This window comes from Toxotes jaculatrix, chromosome 4, assembly GCF_017976425.1.
Source record: "Toxotes jaculatrix isolate fToxJac2 chromosome 4, fToxJac2.pri, whole genome shotgun sequence".
NCBI lineage: Eukaryota > Metazoa > Chordata > Actinopteri > Toxotidae > Toxotes > Toxotes jaculatrix.
The window spans coordinates 10,135,968-10,155,179 of NC_054397.1; the positions used below are offsets into that span (position 1 = coordinate 10,135,968).

General features: G+C 40.1%; 2 protein-coding genes across 2 annotated transcripts in view; one reads left to right on the forward strand and one right to left on the reverse strand.

Moving 5' to 3' along the window:
* Nucleotides 1–1,490: 1,490 nt before the first annotated feature.
* ppa2 (inorganic pyrophosphatase 2) lies at nt 1,491–6,905 on the forward strand. Its single transcript, XM_041037319.1, has 12 exons — nt 1,491–1,719; nt 2,732–2,796; nt 2,912–2,956; nt 3,374–3,427; nt 3,955–4,074; nt 4,358–4,444; nt 4,573–4,699; nt 5,471–5,598; nt 5,770–5,855; nt 5,978–6,047; nt 6,152–6,191; nt 6,302–6,905. The coding sequence occupies exons 1-12, from the start codon at nt 1,530–1,532 to the stop codon at nt 6,322–6,324; spliced, it is 1,035 nt and encodes a 344-aa protein (XP_040893253.1). The 5' UTR covers nt 1,491–1,529; the 3' UTR covers nt 6,325–6,905.
* A 159-nt stretch (nt 6,906–7,064) lies between these two features.
* tet2 (tet methylcytosine dioxygenase 2) overlaps nt 7,065–19,212 on the reverse strand; it is a 29,002-nt gene continuing 16,854 nt past the window's right edge. Inside the window, exons 2-10 of the mRNA XM_041035925.1 lie at nt 13,784–16,768; nt 13,613–13,703; nt 13,412–13,505; nt 13,121–13,329; nt 12,803–12,953; nt 12,609–12,698; nt 12,207–12,344; nt 11,498–11,852; nt 7,065–11,301 (exon numbers count right to left, since the gene is read on the reverse strand). Coding sequence (XP_040891859.1) covers nt 9,929–11,301; nt 11,498–11,852; nt 12,207–12,344; nt 12,609–12,698; nt 12,803–12,953; nt 13,121–13,329; nt 13,412–13,505; nt 13,613–13,703; nt 13,784–16,724 — 5,442 coding nt within the window. The 5' untranslated portion in view covers nt 16,725–16,768 and the 3' untranslated portion in view covers nt 7,065–9,928. The remainder of the gene's footprint in view (nt 11,302–11,497; nt 11,853–12,206; nt 12,345–12,608; nt 12,699–12,802; nt 12,954–13,120; nt 13,330–13,411; nt 13,506–13,612; nt 13,704–13,783; nt 16,769–19,212) is intronic.

The following is a 19,212-nucleotide window of genomic DNA, read 5'->3' on the forward strand; positions in this document are numbered from 1 at the left end:
AGTAGCCACAGCAGGTTTAGGTAGTTTAAAACAACAAAGCTAGAACAGCTTACACTATAAATACATAAATGAACATAAAATGAACTAACCCGATCGAACTTACTTTCAACTTAGTGGAAAACGGTGGTTTCTGATGTACGTTGAACAGAGCCGAACGGCGACTTCCTTTCACATCTGAGATGAAATCAGAGAAGGTTGATAAAACTCGCCGAATCGCGCCAAAAGCTTGGCGTGTTGCCTCGGCCAATCAGAGTGCAGTTTACTGGTTGGTTTATGAAGACGTGCTGCCTCAGCCAATCAGAGTGGCGTTGACTGGTTGAACTCATAAGAGTTATAAAATCAAGGCTCTTATGTACCATGAAATTATTTTCTGAAGCCTAATTTCCAACAAGCTGCATTTCCAAATACATAAATGAATAAAAATAAATAAATAAATAGAATGATTAATTAATTAATTAATTAAAACAAAATAAAATAAACCATCAGAGGAAAAAACAGACAACGTAAAATAATATATACTCAATAAATAATTAATAACAAATAATGTTTATTCAGAAATAATCTATATTTGTATTCATTAATCATGTTGATAACAATGTTGATATTTATCATAAATTTAAAAAATTACATTAATTAATAATTCATTAATAATCAGTATATGTTGAACTGCATATTGACGTCCAAGTGGGGTCATGGTTAGACGTCCAAATACCGGACCTAGTTTGCACGACGTGCTGCACGCCCAGAATTGGTCTTGGACCAACGGACGCAATATAGACATGATCTGCACGTCCATCAGACGTCTCATGTTTAGTGGGGTAATGACAAATACCAAAATCCGTTACTGCAAGATTAAAAATAATATGGGAAAAAAAATACAGGCATAAAACATATGCCACACATGTCGGGCCAAAGACCCCACAAGATGATCAGATACCAAAATGTAATAGACAGATTTCAGCTTTTATAACGCCACACATTCACAATTATCCAAAAAGTTACCTTCACTTCGCTCATGGTGTATCCTTATTTTGGATATACCATGAGCTCTCTCATAGCGCCACCCTCAGACAAAAAAAATTAAATTTTGTACTTGAGATACTAGTATATCCCAATCCATGTAATATTCTCCAATATTCATGTTCCTCTGACTGAGCAGCATCATTAGATTTCCCATTTGAACTGTCATTAAAATCTAACAGATTGCTATAAAATACTTCCCAGAAGATTCAATAACCACAATAATGTTTTGTCAATGAGCCCTTTATTTTTAATGATATTTCTCAGTCACTAAAACTGAACATGATCTAAGCCATAACTATCTGTCAAATGGTCTCGATTTTTTTTTTTTTTTTTTAATTTTTTTTTTTTGATTTACAATATTCTCAGCCTGGACCCCGACAACATTGTCCAGACTTTTATTTTGAAAACCACCGACCAGAAGTGGCGGCGTCACTCTGGGGGACTTCACGGTTCTGGATGTGGCGAACGGGAAGTAGGAACCGAGGGGTGAAGAAGTAGTGTCTATAATGAGACCGCTGCTGCTGCGCTCTTCGCTCGGCTGCCTGGCGACAGTTTTCGGCGCATTTTCTGCTTCTCGAAACAAACTCGTCACACAAGCAGCAGCTGTACCTCATCTGTGTTATTTAAGAAACACGATGCACTATCAAACGGAGGAGAGAGGACGCCCCAATTCTCCTGACTACCGGATTTACTTTAGTAAGTTATAATCATCGCGAGCATGGGAGAGGCCATGTGTATCTCCCCCCCTGCATTTCACGGTATAACGGTTTAGCACCACGGTCCGGTGTCTTGACAGGTGACCACTGGTAGACCTCCACCTCAAGGTAAACGTTTGACCTCTGAGATGCACGCGCAAGGTTTTTCGTGGTATGTGGCACACCTACCACTTAGATTTAAAACCAAAACCCTGCTACTGTCAGTCCACGGTTTTCATTATGTTAAACTCGTTCATAAGCAGAACTGAAGAAAAAGATTTTTTTTTCACGTGGCTCTTCTTCCTGTTGGGCGGTCACGTGGACATACAGGACGGACACACACACACACACACCCTCTAAGGAGGAGAAAAACTGGTATTTTCCCCCAGTGGTAAAACTCAGTTATAACATATCAGATACATGTTATAACTTATTACATCACTCCCTATGTATCATCAAATTAACAAACTAAAGGTTTCATTCACTAGTATTTAGTCACCTAACAGTGATAATGTTACAGACTGGGTTACCAATGGGGCAAAAGCAGGTGACTCCCAGGTGCCCCAGACCCCCAGGGGCCCCAAAAGCCCCAGGTTTACACCATATCATTTGAGTTTACATAATTTGATTAAACACAAATTTGCATCACTGGAGTGCAGTGTCGGCCCTGACTGATCTTCCATCTTTTAGGCTTGTCTTGTGGAGGGGCTCTTTGTAAAAATCAAATTTAAGACCTTAACTGTTTTAGTTCATATTTTGATCATTTACTATCATAGAAAATTAGGGAAACTATTAACATTTGAGAAGCTCGTACCAACTATTACAAAATGACTTAATGGTTTAGGACAACATCTTTACTCTTAAGTCAGACTCCTGAGTCAAAAAAGCCAGTGCTATGTGGTACAGTCATTTTACTTACAATAAACAGCCGCTTGGGATTTCATTGTGCCATTTGTTTATGTGTATAGAGGTTTTGTTTTATATTTTTACTCTTGTGCTTTTGTTTTTCTTAGAAACCTCAGAAGGAAAATACATTTCACCATTCCATGACATTCCACTTATAGCAGAGACAGAACAGGTAAGTCTTCTGATAGTGGAGGGTTTACTTTCTGTTTGGTAAATGCTTCAGAAAATTCATTAGCAATTGAATAAATTAGTCATATTAGCAGCTTAATTTATTCTTCTCTCAACAGGACAATGATGTGCCAGCTAAAAAACCCAGGAATAATGAGAACGAGGTACTGTCAAATTCAGATGTTTTATCTCAGTTTTCAGCATTTCCTGTACATAGGTTCTACGTGGGCAATTCCCACAGGTAGATTAAGATCTGCTGAGGTAACCTGTGAAGGTTCTCAGTTGTGCCAGGTCATGGCACACACCTGTCTGAGTTGGTTGTGCTGCTGTAACTGAATGGGGTTCAGTTAGAGGTTTAGTTAGTTTCTGCCAATAGCCTGCACATGAGGCGTTAAGGGGGCATCTGTACAGAAGATAACCTGGGCTCCACTCTCCCCCTCTAAAACACATGACTCTGCATGCACACTGATCACACGCCACGCTACTTACAAGTAAATTCTCAGCCTTTGGGAAACACTTGTTTTACTTTCGCCCCAGCATAAACTGTATATAGTTTTCTTCTTTACTTTCTTTACTTTCAGGTGCTCTTTAACATGGTTGTGGAGGTACCTCGATGGTCAAATGCTAAAATGGAAGTAAGTATAGATATAGTGTAACCATGTTTATATACAGTTTATAGATCAGTATCTCAGGTTTTTTTTTTAAATAAATCATCTGATTATTACGTTTCTACTACTTCCACCACTACCACTATTAATACTACTTTAGTAAAGGTATAAGTATTAGCACCACAGGTACTGCGTGCGTGGACTGGTATTCAACTTTCAGTCAATGATGTTCCATTATAAATTTCCCCAGAATGTATTTTCACTGGTTATTTGGTTTATATTTTCTAGCACAGCCGTAGTCTGAAGCTATCTTATTTATTATTAGATGAACCCCTAAATTGATGGTACTGGTTGTAAGTAACATTGCACAACTACATGTAACTCGCCAAGATATTTCACATACAAGTTAGCGTACCACTAGTTTGAAGATACTGTCATTTAGCTAGGTATCATAGCAGTAGCCAGGATGTTTTTAGTGATGAAATTAAATCATATATGCACTCACATAAATACATAGACTTATGTACACTTTCATAATTGCTTAATTTTTCCAGATTGCAACAAAGGAACCACTGAATCCGATCAAACAAGATGTAAAGAAAGGCAAACTCCGATATGTTGCGAACATATTTCCCCATAAAGGTTACATCTGGAACTATGGTGCACTTCCACAGGTGAGGAAAATGGGTCTGGGTTATGTTAGAGTTTTTTGGTATCATCATCCCCATGCTGTATTGATTTTGATCCTTGTGAGCGACTGACAAATAACAGCAATTTAAACACTTAATGATGAATTTAATCCTCATCAAATTTTGTAATTCATGTTCAGAATTTAGTCCAGTTTTATTATGAGTGCATTAGACCATTATCTTTTTATTCACTCGTTCATTCGGTTAGTTTATATGTCTGTTTGAAAAACTGATTTCTTACATGTTTTTTAACTGTTCCCCGGAAAAGACATGGGAGGACCCAAACCACACAGACACAGAAACGAAGTGTTGCGGTGATAATGATCCCATTGACGTTTGTGAAATTGGCACCCAGGTAGGACTGTTTTAGTGCATATATGAATTACATCCTTTTAGAAGTTTTTAGCTGACTTTATTTACGCTTTTCAAAGATAATGCTTGGTATTGATCAACTACTTATTTGTTCTTTGTTGGCCTGTTCAGGTGTGCTTTCCAGGTCAGGTGATCCAAGTGAAAGTGCTTGGCATCTTGGCCATGATCGATGAGGGAGAAATGGACTGGAAGGTCATCGCTATCAATGCTAAGGATCCGGATGCCAAAAACCTAAATAGTGGGTGTGATCACATCAGCAGTCACCACCTAGAAAACTGCCTTGCACTGATCCATTCTCTACCACGAAGAAAGTTGATACGGGAAACTCTGTTGTGATGATAAGTCATGGAAATTAGAATTTTATCTGGAATTTGCAAAACATGACAATCAAGTACAAAGGATAAAGGCTTATAATAAGACACAAGTGTCAGTAGGAGTAATGCAGAGCCTTTTAGGATTAGCTGTCCAACCAGTCTCCACAGCTTGTCAGATCTGCATTTGACCTATTTCCAGATCCAATACAGAAATCCGTTGAGATGGTTGGCAGCTCAGACAGTAACCACAGACTAGCTCCCTGTTGTTAAAACACAAACCTAGAATGTACCCTGTAAAGTTTTTATTGTCCACATGACTTTGTTTACATTCACCGTTCAGAACATACTGTGCGTATCCCTAAGGCGTAACAATCATGTTGAATACATTTTTTTTATATCAGCTGTAACCTTGTCCTTATGTTGTTTTAGTTGAGCAGTGCTACTTTTTGTGTCCCTATTATAAATTTACTACCTGCTGAGTCATCACTTCGCCAGTTGTTGCATAATTAAACACTTAACATCCTTCAGAAGGATGTACTGTATATATTCAAACATATTCTTCTTATTATTATTTTGTTTAGATGTATACCTAATACAAAGTGTAAGTGGAATACAGATTCATATCTAATTCATAACAAGAAGTAAATCCTGGTCCCTTTGTTTCTATTCTGTTGAATGTGCTTGTGTTTCCTCAGGCATAGAGGATGTCCGCAGGAGCCGACCCGGTCATTTAGAGGCCACCGTCGAATGGTTTAGGAAATATAAGGTGCCTGATGGAAAGCCTGAGAACCAATTTGGATTCAATGGACAATTCAAAGACAAGGTACGGAGACTTTTGTAATGCTACATACACAGATCAGCCAAGACAGTTGGGATACAAGGGGTTGCAGTCCACTATTATTTTAGCTGTTAAAACTGAATTAACTGAAATGGATTGCTCCCTAAGAAATCCAAGTGATGTCTTCTTCTCTGATGTTCCTTGTCCTTTTTATAGGACTTCGCAGTTGAGATCATTAAGTCCACCCATGAGCACTGGAGGGCACTAGTGCAGAAGCAGACAAATAGTGGAGGGATTGAATGGTAAGTTGGTGGAGGTAAAGTCTTTGCAGTGTGTGTGTGTGTGGTGTACATATAGAATTGGCTATGTAAGTTTCATGAATACTACTTACTTTTTTTATTTTGGACAATTCTTCTTTGTTCAGCAAAAACATCTCTTGCTGTGAGAGCCCTTTGAAATGCAGCGCTGATGAGGCCAGGGATGTGGTCCAGTTGGTGAGAATTTCCATAAGCTGTTGATGATAAAAAACAAACACACTATTAGCATATAAAACTGGACAAGCATGAAGTTTGAAATTTTTCATTTTTTGACTCCTCAGGCGCCAGCATTTGGTAGCCCACAACCTGTGTCCCCAGAGGGTAAGTAAATAACAACTGACTCAGTACTAAATATTATTAAATGTTATTTGAGGTGTTATATTGTTCAGTGCTTAAACTCTTATGTCATTCTTTTCTTTTTTCTTGAACAGTGGACAAGTGGCATTTTGTCTGAAATCCCAAAGACACTGTGGAAACTGATTAGAATTTCTATCATCCTATGAAGCTGTACCAGTATGGCTGCAGATTTTGTATGCAGCTGGATTTCTTTTTGGTATGGACTCGTTCTCAGCTGTATAAAGTGCCACCTATATTTACCATCCAGTGCTCTGTTGGAAAAAGAAAAGGATTTTACCAAGTACATTGGCAGTATGAACCAGTGAGGATCTGTACTACTATAATACTGAGTAAAGAACCAGAAGTGTGTGTTTTCAGGTCTCAGGTTGGACACTAGATTGATTCATTGCTGGTCACATCAATTACAATTTAGGGGTTACTCACAAAAATATTGGTCTCCTTTCTATTAAATTCTGTTAAAATTTAATAGAAATTCTGTAAATTATGTTGTATATTTCAGTATTTTTGTGGCCACTGTCCAGGACCAGCCTTGCACTGTATAGGACTGAAAGTCATGCTAGTATGCTCTAAATTGCCTTTAAGACTGTAATCAGGTTGTACTTGCAACAACAAACACAATGCCATTTGTAACATTTAAACAGTTTTCTCGTTTGGATAAATAATAAATTTAAGGTGTGAACATTACAAGATCTCTTTCCCATTTTTTCTGTACTTACACATTTAAAAGCCTAAACAGGTGGACAAGAATGCACAGAATTTAGATATTAGTATTAACTTGGAGTAACAAATCAGATCACTTTAAATAAATATAAATTTTATTAAAAAAAAAAAACACCCACATCTCAGCAATATCAGGAATGATATAATAAACAGCTTTCAAATAAACTGCATTCAGTACATTACAATACTTACAGTATTAATACCCATCCTTAATTCCATTTTTTGTAGCATACCAAACTTCAGGAGAACTAGGAAAGCCTTAAAAAATAAAATGACAGGTGCAAAGTTGCACTTTTTTTTTTAATCTTTAGTGTCTAACTGCAAAAAAAACCAAGTGTGTATCAACTGCTAGCTTAACCTTTGAGCTGAGCACATGTAGTGCACTAGTTAAGCCCAGAAAGTCATTCAAGTAATGTTGACTCACTCAAACACTCTGAAGCATCTTCAAGTATGGCTATGCTTGTAACCCGCTATATCTTAGTCACCTCGGCTTTCTCATCCACAACCTGCTACTGTAGCTGGGTCCTGTACAATGAAATTCAACATTTTTTATGTAGATTTATATTACAAAAATTGGAACAGTTAAAAAAATCTAGAACTTCTAATGTTTGAGCTAACAGGATACTATAACTGTAAACATTGCTGTGACAGTGAGCATAATATTTACAGAGACTTCCTGGATATTCTAACCATGATAATTCTCTTAACCTGAAAGAGTCAAAAGGATATTTTAAGATATGAAGAGAATTGCTGATACAGGAGCTGTGGGTCAATTTGACAGAGCAAGAAGAACCTACATCAACATCAAAGAATGAGTTGTATTCCTGCAATACAAGTTCTTGGTATGTACACTGTGACATAATTTATTTATTTTTTAACACATTTACAATCTGTTTAAATAAAATGTTTTGCAATTCTTTATTACATATTTTTTTCCTGAAAAAGAAATGAAGTGCTTTCAGAAAATGAATATTTTTAAGAGTGGGGTGAGTTGTTACTATAACATGACAGTCATTCCATTATATATCGCATTACTTAAATCAGATAGACAGGGAAGAAAAATCATTATACAATTGCTTAGTGGTTATAAATAAATTTAACTATACACAGGCACAAAGATGTGCAACTACGTTAATCACTGCCCTGGTCTTGCCACATATCAAAAGCAAATACATTGCTTTTTACTTAGTCAATATCATACTTTCCCTTTAACCAGCTCAGTGCATATATGTTCAAATTACTTTTAAAAGATAACCACCATCATACTAGCTAAAATATGAGTAAAGAATTTCAGGAAAGTATCTGTTTCCTCACAAAATAATTTTTGTCTGTGTGAAGTAGAGTAGACAAGAATCATTGGGATTCAGGATGCAATGGCAAGTCCCTGAATGAGAAAATGACATGATGAATACAGGCGATGAAGATGTACACAATTAGTTGAAAATGTCCCTGATTTTACAGTAACATCAAAGATTCAAGTTCAAGTAATACTTTCTAGCAGACTGATAAGAAAGTAAGAAATGAACTTTTATGCCTTTTGGTGGCCTGAAGTTTAACTGTTATTAACATTTTGAAAGTAACATACAAAGGAAGAAAGAAAAATATGTTATAGTCCTATTGCCAAACTAGTTTTGAGGTATATGACAGGTTTGTACTGTACATTATTTAAAAGCCTTCTCACTGCCCGAAGAGTCTCACATTGTATGTTTCTAGTAGGCTGAATAGCACCTTATGAAATAAACTAAGCTGAAACCCAAAGAAGCACAATGAAATGGGCTGTTAGCATTCTTTACAACACAAAATCTATAACAGTAATTCCAAAAAGGGAAATTAATTTACTGTACAAATCTCACCTGTTTATCTTACAGTTAGATAACAATAATTAAAGACCCCACAGCAAGCCAGCTGCCCTCTGAAACTGACACTGAGCTTACCCTGTTTCATGTTCCTCAGTGTATAAAAAGCACATTTACTAAGCACAACAGACATAAAACTACATGTAATATTCACAATCCAGGTTTGTTCAATGAACCTACAGTAAGGAACATTAAAAACAGTCGCTGACAACATGGTAAACCTGGAAAAAATCCTGGAAAATCTAAAATAACACAAACAGAGATTTTTTTTCCTCCTCAAAATGTTTAAAATGCACCATTAGAATGGCTCAATTTACAGTATAAATGACATTGGAAAGTGAAAGAAGCACCAACTCAGTGATTAAAAAAAAATTTTTTTTGCATGAACTCAAAACTGTTTCATGGATTGTTCATACAACCCTCTGTTATAAATTCATCAATTTAAGTTTTGTGATGATAGAAAACAAATTACTGTCAATGCAGTAATACAGCAAAACCAGATTTTTTGATTTAAACGTATTACCAAAACATTTAACTTCTATTATCAAAAAGTGCTCTAAGAAACACTGACTTGCCAAAAACCATTATGATGCTGATGGTTTGACAGTGGGAAAATATTTTCAGTGTCCGGTTGAAATAAGTCATTGAGTGTCACTTGTAAAGTGTGTTATGGGTATAGTGTGAAGGCATTTGAATTAAAAACAAATGTAATAAGCACACACTTTAGCACCGTAAATGTTGTCATTTACAAAGTCAGTGTTTTATGCCAAGATAAAATCTCCAAATTCTTGTAAGAAAAATAAAGCCACCAAAAATGAAACTTTGTTTCCAGTAAAAATAGGTCCTTATGTATCAGACTAAGAAGCACCAGAGATTTTGACAGTGTGTATCTTGCAAAAGTTGCCAAACAAAAATAAATACATCCTTGGTAGGGTCAACGAGTAAAGCTTGATTGTTAAAGAAGTGAAAGACCTGATGTGAAACGTGATTTATATCTCATCTAATCACAGGTTCCTTTTTCTATGCAATGCTGTTAACCTTACAGACAGGAAGGAGTGTTTAGATGAGCTTTGTGGTCTTTGTTATCAGTAAAGCACCTTCAATTTTCTTCATTTTAAGTGTTTTCTACACAAACCGATTGTAAGGCCCTGTGACCTTGGTGAAGGCGTATGGAGATGTACTGACATAGGTGTTTGTTGTGCACGACAAGGACCCCTCCATTAATGCCTGGATAAAACGCTTGTAAGGAGGCTCCCCGGTGGTTTCTGATGACTCCGGATGCTCCCGCTTCACCCCCTTCTTGCTGCCCTTGCTAGGTGTCCCCTCACCACCATTCCTCTCTGCATCTTCCTCCTTCTCTCGAGCCTTCTCTGCCATCTTGGCTTCCCATAGTGCCAAACCATGCTTGGCCTCATTCATATTTTTGTGCTGGTAGAAGACCAAGGAGATGCGTGTTGGGTGGTTGCGGTCTGGATTTTTAAGGGGTGTTGTGGCATGGAGCTCCCGTTTTGCACACTCAATGAGAACTGAGCCATGACTAGGTGCCACTGCTACACCACCAATATCTGGGTCCAAGAAGTTATGCTCATTGTCTGACCACATCTCGGGCTTTTGTGGTGTTGTGGGTGTCTGTGGCGTTCCAGGCTCTTGCTTAACACCAGAACCCATGAGGCTTCCATTAGGCAGACCTAACCCTGACTTTGTTTCAGGGTTTAAACAGCCACCACTTAAGTGAGAAGAAAGCATCTGCGGGCCAGACATGCCCATCTCTGTCTTGATTTGCATATGGAAAGGATCTTGGCCTGGGGGTAAGATTTGAGGGCTTCGTGAGAGATATGGATTTGGGTATCCTCCAAACTGATTGCCTTTGCTCACAGCAGCTGTATAGTCTAGACCTCCATGGGCTGAGGGTGCTCTTGAAAGGGGGTCCACAAACTGAGGCTCTGAGGCCCCATTAGGACCAAAAGGGGCATAGGGTCTCATGGGGTGAACTGGTCTCATGCTGCTGGCATTGTAACCATTGACCTGTAAACCTGGTTCACTGTACCTTGGTGGATAATTGACCTCATAGCGTTGATGTACACCATACTGCTGCTCTGAGTAAATTGCGGGCCGCTGCTGTCGATACATGTCCAGGTGCTTTGGGTTTGAAGCATAGTATGGATGGTAATTGTCAAGAGGCATTCCTCCATTACATTGATAACCTGGGTATGAACGATTGGATCCATTAATGTAAGAGTTTGGTACATGGAGTGGGGAGGGATAAGGGCTGGCTGGTGTTGGTGGCCGAGGGGGATACATGCTGCCTGGCTTGGAAGTGCTTGGAAAAGACCCAGGGTGGTTAGGGAACCTGGGGTAGCTGGCTGCATTTGCTGAGCCAGGATAAGGGGGAAGAATGCTCTGGTGCTGTTGTTGCTGTAGTTGCTGAGGATGGACCCCAAGGGGGTGTGTTGGCTGACCTGGCTGTAGGGTTGCTCTCATAGCACCTGGAATAGGTCCTAGAAAACAAAATCCCAAAAAGATGAAGGCCTAAGCAGTAGCAAGAAAACTAACCAAAACTTCAAATAATGTGTCACTTTTTGTCAATTCATTGCTTTTGGTTGTTAATTTAGTATGTTGGTGATATGTCCCTATAAAGACATAAAGTTTTTAAGATACAGTTTATAAAAGGTGTCAGAATAAATGTTACCCTACCTGCCATAGGAGTGTTGTGAGAGGTATTCTCGTAAATGCCAACTTTTGACTTGGCCAGGAGGGCCTTCTCAGCCTTATCATTAGAGTTGTCCAGCATGGCATTCTTGTTGGCAGCTGCCTTCCTGGCATCCAACTTCTTTTGTCGGCAAGACTTGGCGGGCTCTGCAAGCATGCGCACCTGGCGGCGGAAGGCACTGAGGACTTGGATGGCTCCTGACTTGATTTTCTCTTGCTGACCTTCCTCGCTGCCAAATTCGTCAGTGTTGGAAGTCTTATAAAGAGGCAGGACATGGAGCTGCTCATCCTCTGGTATCTTTCCAATCTCTCGGTTATCCTCCCTTGTTAATGTACATACCTGGACAAACAAGGTGAGTTAAACACTTTTTGCTGGGCATGTCACAGACATTAAATAACAAGTCTACTTTTGTTATTGCTGCCCGGTTAGCTCAGTTGGTAGAGCATGAGACTCAATCTCTTGGGGTCGTGGGTTTGAGCCCCACTCTGGACGGGCTCATCACCTGTGGGAGGTGTCGTAGGACTTTGGTGCATTGTGGACTGGGTGGGAGTCGCCCCCCGTGACCTGGGCCTGGACCCAGATAAGCGGCAGATGATGATATGACTTTTGTTTTTCAAATATCTGTTCTAAAGCCAAGCTTCGATGGGACATGAAGTCATAGAAAAATATATCTGTTTTTCAGATTTTGCTTACCACAGTACTGCCACCCTGCATGTTGTGGAGGTCTCTGTGAGCATGGGCACAGAAGTCCATACAAGCAGTGACCCCAGAGAAGGGACGGCCCTCCTTGAGCCCCAGACGACAATCTGTTGCCCTGTGTTCATGTTCCACCTGTGTCCAGGAACAACAGGAGGCAAATTTGAATGAGATATTAAGAGTTTCTGGTCTTTGAACAATATAGATGGAAAATCTTATGTGTATATATGTGTCTTATAACCACGCTTGGTTGATCTGAAAATCAGTTACACCTTGGAGAAACAGGACATTTTCTTTCTTTCTATAGGCTATATATATATATATTTTTAAATTATAATAAATAATTAAGATGTAGATTTGGATAGGCAAGCTATCTGTACACTCTCTACATATACCCACCTGGTTTCCATAAGCCTCTGGTGCCAAAGTTTTATACAAGGGAGCCAATAAGGTTGCCAGATTTTGAAAGTTGCTCTCCAGTTTCTCTTCCTGAAAGACAAAAATTGGCAGTAGTAAGTTACTTTAATTTACATGTTATATTAATGTAACCACAGTGCACACATGGACTAATATTGTAAATCTACATGAAATACCTCTTTCACATCATCTCCTAGTAGCTTGAATTTTCTTGGGATTTTGCTCCGGGCAAATTTGCAGCCATTGTAGTACATACTCCAAGAGCAGCCAAAGGAGAAAGATGCTCCAGAGGCGTCAGGATCTAACCCCTGGCATGCACAGGTCCTCCTGAAGTTTGAAGGCAAAATTGTCAAAATATATTATTTTGCACAGGTTAATTCAGTAGTAGCCAAACTGAAAACTTTTGTGTGTGTGTACAAATAAATATATATGTGTGTGCGTGTTTAACAATATATATACATACAGTATATGAGTTCTTTAGTTCTGTCACTTACTCCTCATTGAGAGCACAGCGTCTCTGGGTGAGGGCTCCATGCTTTGTTAGAGTTTCACTTAGCTCGAGGTAGAGGCGGTCAGCCAGGCTAGGCAGGATGCCCTCCCAGATCAGGATTACTACAACAATGCAGGCTGTCTCACATGTGTGACCAGCACGTTCCCGCACCAGCACCAGTAGTTTTTCTTCTACGCTGGCTCGACGAATCACCTGAAACATGACAGGTAATATGCGTTCATGCCAATATCTGAGATCAGTACAAGGGCAAATGAAATACATAAGTGGTTCTCACCCATTTAGCTATGGGGCACCCCTGTGTACTTTTTCCTTCCTTGCCGGTATATATTACTTTCTCAATCCTGAGGGCGCGACCAGTTAGACCAGACCTTCAAAGCAGAATAGAGGTGTTATAGTAAATACAACTGTACATAGTGGTTATGTAACACAGTCCATGTTTACTGGAATTTCTCAAGAGGTCAAATTTGACATTAACCTTTTCTCCATCATCTCGCGTATACCAGCAACAGTAGGTGCTGACCCCAGGTGAGTGTAGTATGGACCTTCATCCTTCTCACTGATTTGTTCTAAATATTATAAAGAAACACATTAATATTTACACAACAACTGATCAATCATGTTTCAGAACCAGCATTACGAGACTCACCAACACAGTGACAGGATGCAATGTCATATTGTGTTTTCATGGGTGTATCCAGTAAATTCTTTATAGGGGTATCCAGTAGCTTCATAGGTGAGTCCATAAAGCTTTGTAGGAGGTGTTCCTTCTTAGGGGTGGAATCAGGTGGTTTTCTTAGAGCTACAGTGGCCGGGGCAGCTGCAGGTGATTCCACTCCACTCAGGTCAGTGTTGGTTGACAGAACTGTGACAGGCCCAGAAGATTCCACCTTGACTTTATTTGCTGAATTGATAACAAGGGATTTCTTCTCAAAGACAGGTGAAAGCTGGTACTGCCTCAGGGTTTGTTCCATTGAAGCCAAGATGCTTCCCTGCCTCTTGCTTTGTGTGCATAAGGATGGTTGATTCTCTTGCTTGACTTTCATTCCACCTATGCCTGCTTCTTGCATCTGTAACTGCTGCTCCTGCTGCTGTGAACAAGGCAGCTCAAATCTTGGTCCATTTTCCATTTTCACAGCTCTCAGGCCATGTTTGGGGTCACTAGTGCTCTGAGGAGGATGAGGAGGGCCCTGACGCTCCTGCCTTTGTAACAGGTGCATACGTAGGGCTGCATGCCTCTGAAAGTCTCCATGGGGACTTACAGGTCCCAGAGGTAGTCGAGGTCCCCTTTGGAACTGAGGGCATGATGTCTTCAGCTGCTGTTCAGCTTTAGGATACATCTGTGTTGATACCTGTTGGTTTAACATGCCTTGTGCTAAGTGAGGTTGAGACTGTGTAGAGGTCTGGGGGAAGTCTGTGTGGTTAGGCTGGTGGCAGTGGTTGTTAGGCCGCTGTGGTTGAAATTGCTTGAGGTTACTGCTGCCTGAGTTTGGTGGATACTGCCTTTGATGATGCATTTCTGTTGAATTATTGTAACTGAATGTTGTATGGTTGCTGTGCTGGATGTGTTGGTTGTTGGGTTCAGAAGAATTGTTTTTAAGAGGCTGGTTGGGTTGAAGCTGCTGCTGTCCTGGTGGAGGCTGACTGTGAGGTCTGTAATTGGGAGACTTGAGTTGCTGCCCTTCAAATTGTGGTGGGTGGGAGAGTGGACGCTGAAGATGACAGTGCTGTGGTTGTTGTGTTGCTAAAAACCCAGGTGACAGTATATCCTGTAGGTCAGGGTCTTCACATAAGTGCTCTGTCTGCATCTGGTTGTGGTAGTGGCTGTCTGCTTGCTGATTTTGGGGGAAGGTCTGCTGCTCAGACACTTTCTGGGGTAGAGGCTGCTGCATTTGAGGGGCATTAGAATTTGATTGCTGCCACTCAGGGGCAGTGTTGTGCTGGGCTGGAGCACAGTGTGTTTGGGCTGGGAGACAGTCCTGCTGTTGCTGCTGGAAGCTGTTAGACCCCTTGCTGTTATCTGTGAAAACTCCCTGTGTCTGGAATCTTTGCGCTGGGTTTGGCTCCAACATCTGGCCATGAACCTGGCGGTTAGCTGCCTGCTGCTCTGACTGAGGCTTAGCAGAAAAGTCGCTCCACATGTCTTGCTCTTGTGCCTGAGATGATGAGCCACTTGCTGGTTGCTGCTGAGAATGTGAAGAGTTCAGCTCTATCCAGCCTCTCTGGTGGGGAGTCGAACATGATAAGTTAGCTCTCTGCTGAGAAGCATTCTCCATCCCGTTTTCTAACCCAGCATGACGTGGCTGCTGGAGACTGGGCCCCATAGGTCCCATACTGTCAGCTCCATGTGGCTTCCCAGCATTTTGTTTAAAGTTCTGGGGTTGAATTCCATACTGATGCCCCCCGTCAGTGCCATGGTGCTGATGCTGACCAGACCTGGGTCCCTCACTTTGCCCCATCTTCTGTATCCCAGAGTTGGGAAAGGATCCATATCCACCTACTTCTGCTGCCTGAGGAGCACTGCGCTCCATAGAAAACTGGTTAAACTCCTGGTTGGCTTTCACATATATACCTTGAGGATTTGTGTCATCTGGATAACACTGTGGGCCATTTTGATGATGTTGTGAGCCATTGGCAGTATTTGTAGGTGAGATCATACCAGGCAGCTGACCTAGAGATAGTTCCTGACCAGAGTAAGAAGGTGGCTGCTGCTGATGCTGTTGTTGTTGCTGCTGGTGGTCTGCTCCAAAATTGTTGGAGTATCCATTTACTACATAGTTGACAGAATTGTAATTTTTGCCTCCTTCAGCTTTGCCAGTTGCCCCAGGCTGCTGTTGCTGTAAGTCAGGCATCTGAGCTGAACTGGGCAATCCTGAGGTTAAAGAGGGGGGTTGAGCACCTTCACTGGGGAGCTTACTTGCCAGTGAACCATTGACAGAATCTAGTTGTGACCCAGATGTTTGGGGTGCAATTGACACTTGCTCAGGATAATACTGAGACAAAGTTTTCTCTAAAAGATCACCCGGAGTTCTTTCTATGGTTGAAGAGGGTGATACAGCACCATTTGGAATCGAAACCTGTTTATTCCTCGGTAGACAGAAAATATCACCATTTGGAAAATGGCAGTTCCTCTTGTCTAACTTAATCTCTGTCTGTGGGGCATTGCATTCAAATTCTGTTGATTTTGTCAACTCAGGAAAGTTGTCCACCAGACTAGAGCTCATGTTGTCGTTTCCTTTAATCTCAGAATCTACTTTAAGTTTTTTGGGCTGGTGGACCAGTAAAGACTGCTCAGTGAGAGCATGCTTCAGCTCTCCATTCATCAGTTCTCCATTCATCATGTATGCGCCTTGATCGAATAGCCCTTGTCCTGTTGCAGGGCTGTTGCAGTTCTCCCTGTGCCTCTTCATGGAGTTGGCACCTGTGCTGGGCTTGTAATGGTTCCAGTTTGTATCCCCAGTGATCTGCAGAGAATCTCCCTCTGAAGACTGGCCTCCATTCTGTAATTTGTGAGAGATGTTGCGAGATGAGCCAAATTGTGCTAATATCAGACTTTCTTCCGTCTCATGTCTGGCCTGTTCTGTTTCCATCTGGCCTGCTCAGAGTCCATCCAAAGGGCTGCCCTCTGTCCGTCCTGCAAGGCAGAGAGTGGGAGATAAATATCTGGTTATATCATTCTTTAGGCAGAGTTAAAGTTTCAAATAAAGTCATACTGTAGGTCCTGTGTAATACAAACTGCTGTGCTAATATTTTAGTGTTCACACCAAAATATTTTAAATGTGGTTACACATTTAAAATGGAGCAGCTGAAGATGCTCCGGGGTCTGGTTATGCATGTACAAACAAATGCAATATAGTGTAAAAGCAACTGTGTCTGTGATTGTGCTGAAGAACCATTCAGTCCACTCTGTAGTAAGAAAAACCCACAGGCACAGCTGGGTACAGTTAATATTCCTATACCAAACGTATAGGACAAAGTTTTCATTTTCTCCCAACACCCTAAGTGAATCAAATCCATCTTCTAATCGAGTGCAGCCTTTCTGTGTAATCCTCTATTTTATAATGCATTATTATGCTTACTGATGGTGAGTAAAATAATAGATGTCATGCAAACTCCCTGCATGGTGACATAAGGCAAAAATAATCTGTAAATACAAAGAAATACAATTATTAAAAATAATTAGAAAGTTTATGAGAAACAAAAGTTAGATTTTTTAGTCTTTGGGACACATACTGAATGTCACCCCCAGATGTTCTGTTGGATTTTAAAACTAATCTCTTGTGAACTGAAAACTTTTCTGATCCGAAATATTGTTACAAGTGGTGGTTTGTCTCTGAAACTGCTAAAGCATAGCCACTTATTTTCAGGAAGTTTTTGAATACCAACTATACTGATTTCATTACTAACAAACAGCTTATTTCAAGTCTGAATGTGGCCTTGGTTTAGTGGAAATTCAGGAACGTAAAGGGCTTACACTTGGCACTCAAGTGTATCAGCTGGCAACACGATCATGTCATAGAATTAGATTCACCCTGACCTCATCCCTCAATCACCTCAAGACCAGATCGGACGTAAAAAGGGAGGACTGTGAGTCACCATTCTGAATTTAACATACACAGCTTAACGGGTGTCCTGAATGTACACCATGTTTTGTGCTCACATTTTCAGTACCCAGTATTTCCACTGCATGGCAATATGTGTGCTTCCTTATGAAGACCCTTATCTTGAACTGAAAGTTTTCACTTCCTGTTATAAATTGTATATGGACAGTGATTGTAAAAATTACCACAATAGCTCAAATGCTTAATGTCACTGAAACTGTTCTGCATGTCAAAAAAAGGGGGGAATATTAGGAAAGTGCTATTATTGTGCTGTTTTGACACAACCCTGTTTGGTTGCATAGAGAACTTTATGTATATCCATCTTCATTGCACTTTAAACATTGGTTGACAGTGGAAATCATTTTAAACAGAAGTGGAAATTCTAAGAGGAAATAGAAAAAAAAGGCTAGAGGAATGCTCAATTTAAAATGCACATAAACCAACCAGGGCAGAGGTGTTTGGAACACTTATTTGCACAGGTTTCAAGTAACTTTCAATATAGAGTAAAATTTTAATGAAAGACTTTTTCTGAATTTGGTTCATTAGTTATAATACTAAAAGACAGAATATATTAAACAAAACATAAGTCTAGTTGATTGAAGGCAGTAGGATGCAAGGTTAATGTCCCAGATGGTAGATGGGAGGAGGAGTTGGCTGCTCGTCAGCTGTTCAGTTGTCGTATTTTTCACCCTTAGCACATTGTAATGTCAAATATGCAAATACAATTCAATTCTCAAGTTTGAGGCCTTTGTTATCAGGGCTAAACTTGTAAGCTTTGTGCCATGAAGTTATAATGAGCACAGAATCTAAACTCACCCCCACAAATGTTTCCCACACTGACTTCATCATCTGATAAAGTTCTTTGCTTGTTTTTTCAGCTCGACAAAAACGTCTGCCAAATGTAATTAAATGTTGGTGGATTTGGTTCCAAAGATAAACCCCTGAATCTCAAAATAAGGGTTTGATTGCAAAATGTGTGTAAATATTTCACATGGAAATCTAAATTAGTTTTTTCTCTTTAGTGTTAGCTGAGCATTAAATGTAGCATTTACAGCACGACACATCAGTGCTATTTCTGGACTTGGAAAAAGTGCATGAAAAACTATGTAAATCAAGCTGAAAGAGAGCTAGCTTTTAATTTTTACAACTCTGGAGCTGTAGGTCTAGTGACAAAGTAATATGAATAAGTATAAAATGTGATGTGTGGAAAATAAGATCACTACAGAAGATTGAGCAGCAAGCTGAGCTCATGGTTTCATTTTGCTTTCCCTGTGCTCTCTCTCTGCCAAAAGCAAATAGATTCCAGTGATTCCAGTAGAATATTGATTTCTGTCTGCCGCCCTCCATTATTAATGCATGTCACATCCGCAGCATCTGCAAAACAATTGCAGTGCGCAGGCACAAAGAGCCGCAGTCTAATCCATCATAATTATGAGCAACTCTCCTGCAGATGCTAAAGGAATAGACAGCTGATGAG

Coding starts and splice junctions, on each gene's coding strand:
- ppa2 (XM_041037319.1), top strand. CDS start 1,530: ATGAGACCGCTGCTGCTGCGCTCTTCGCTCGGCTGCCTGGCGACAGTT. Junction 1,720..2,731: donor TGACTACCGGATTTACTTTA/GTAAGTTATAAT, acceptor TGTTTTTCTTAG/AAACCTCAGAAGGAAAATAC. Junction 6,192..6,301: donor ACAACCTGTGTCCCCAGAGG/GTAAGTAAATAA, acceptor TTTCTTGAACAG/TGGACAAGTGGCATTTTGTC.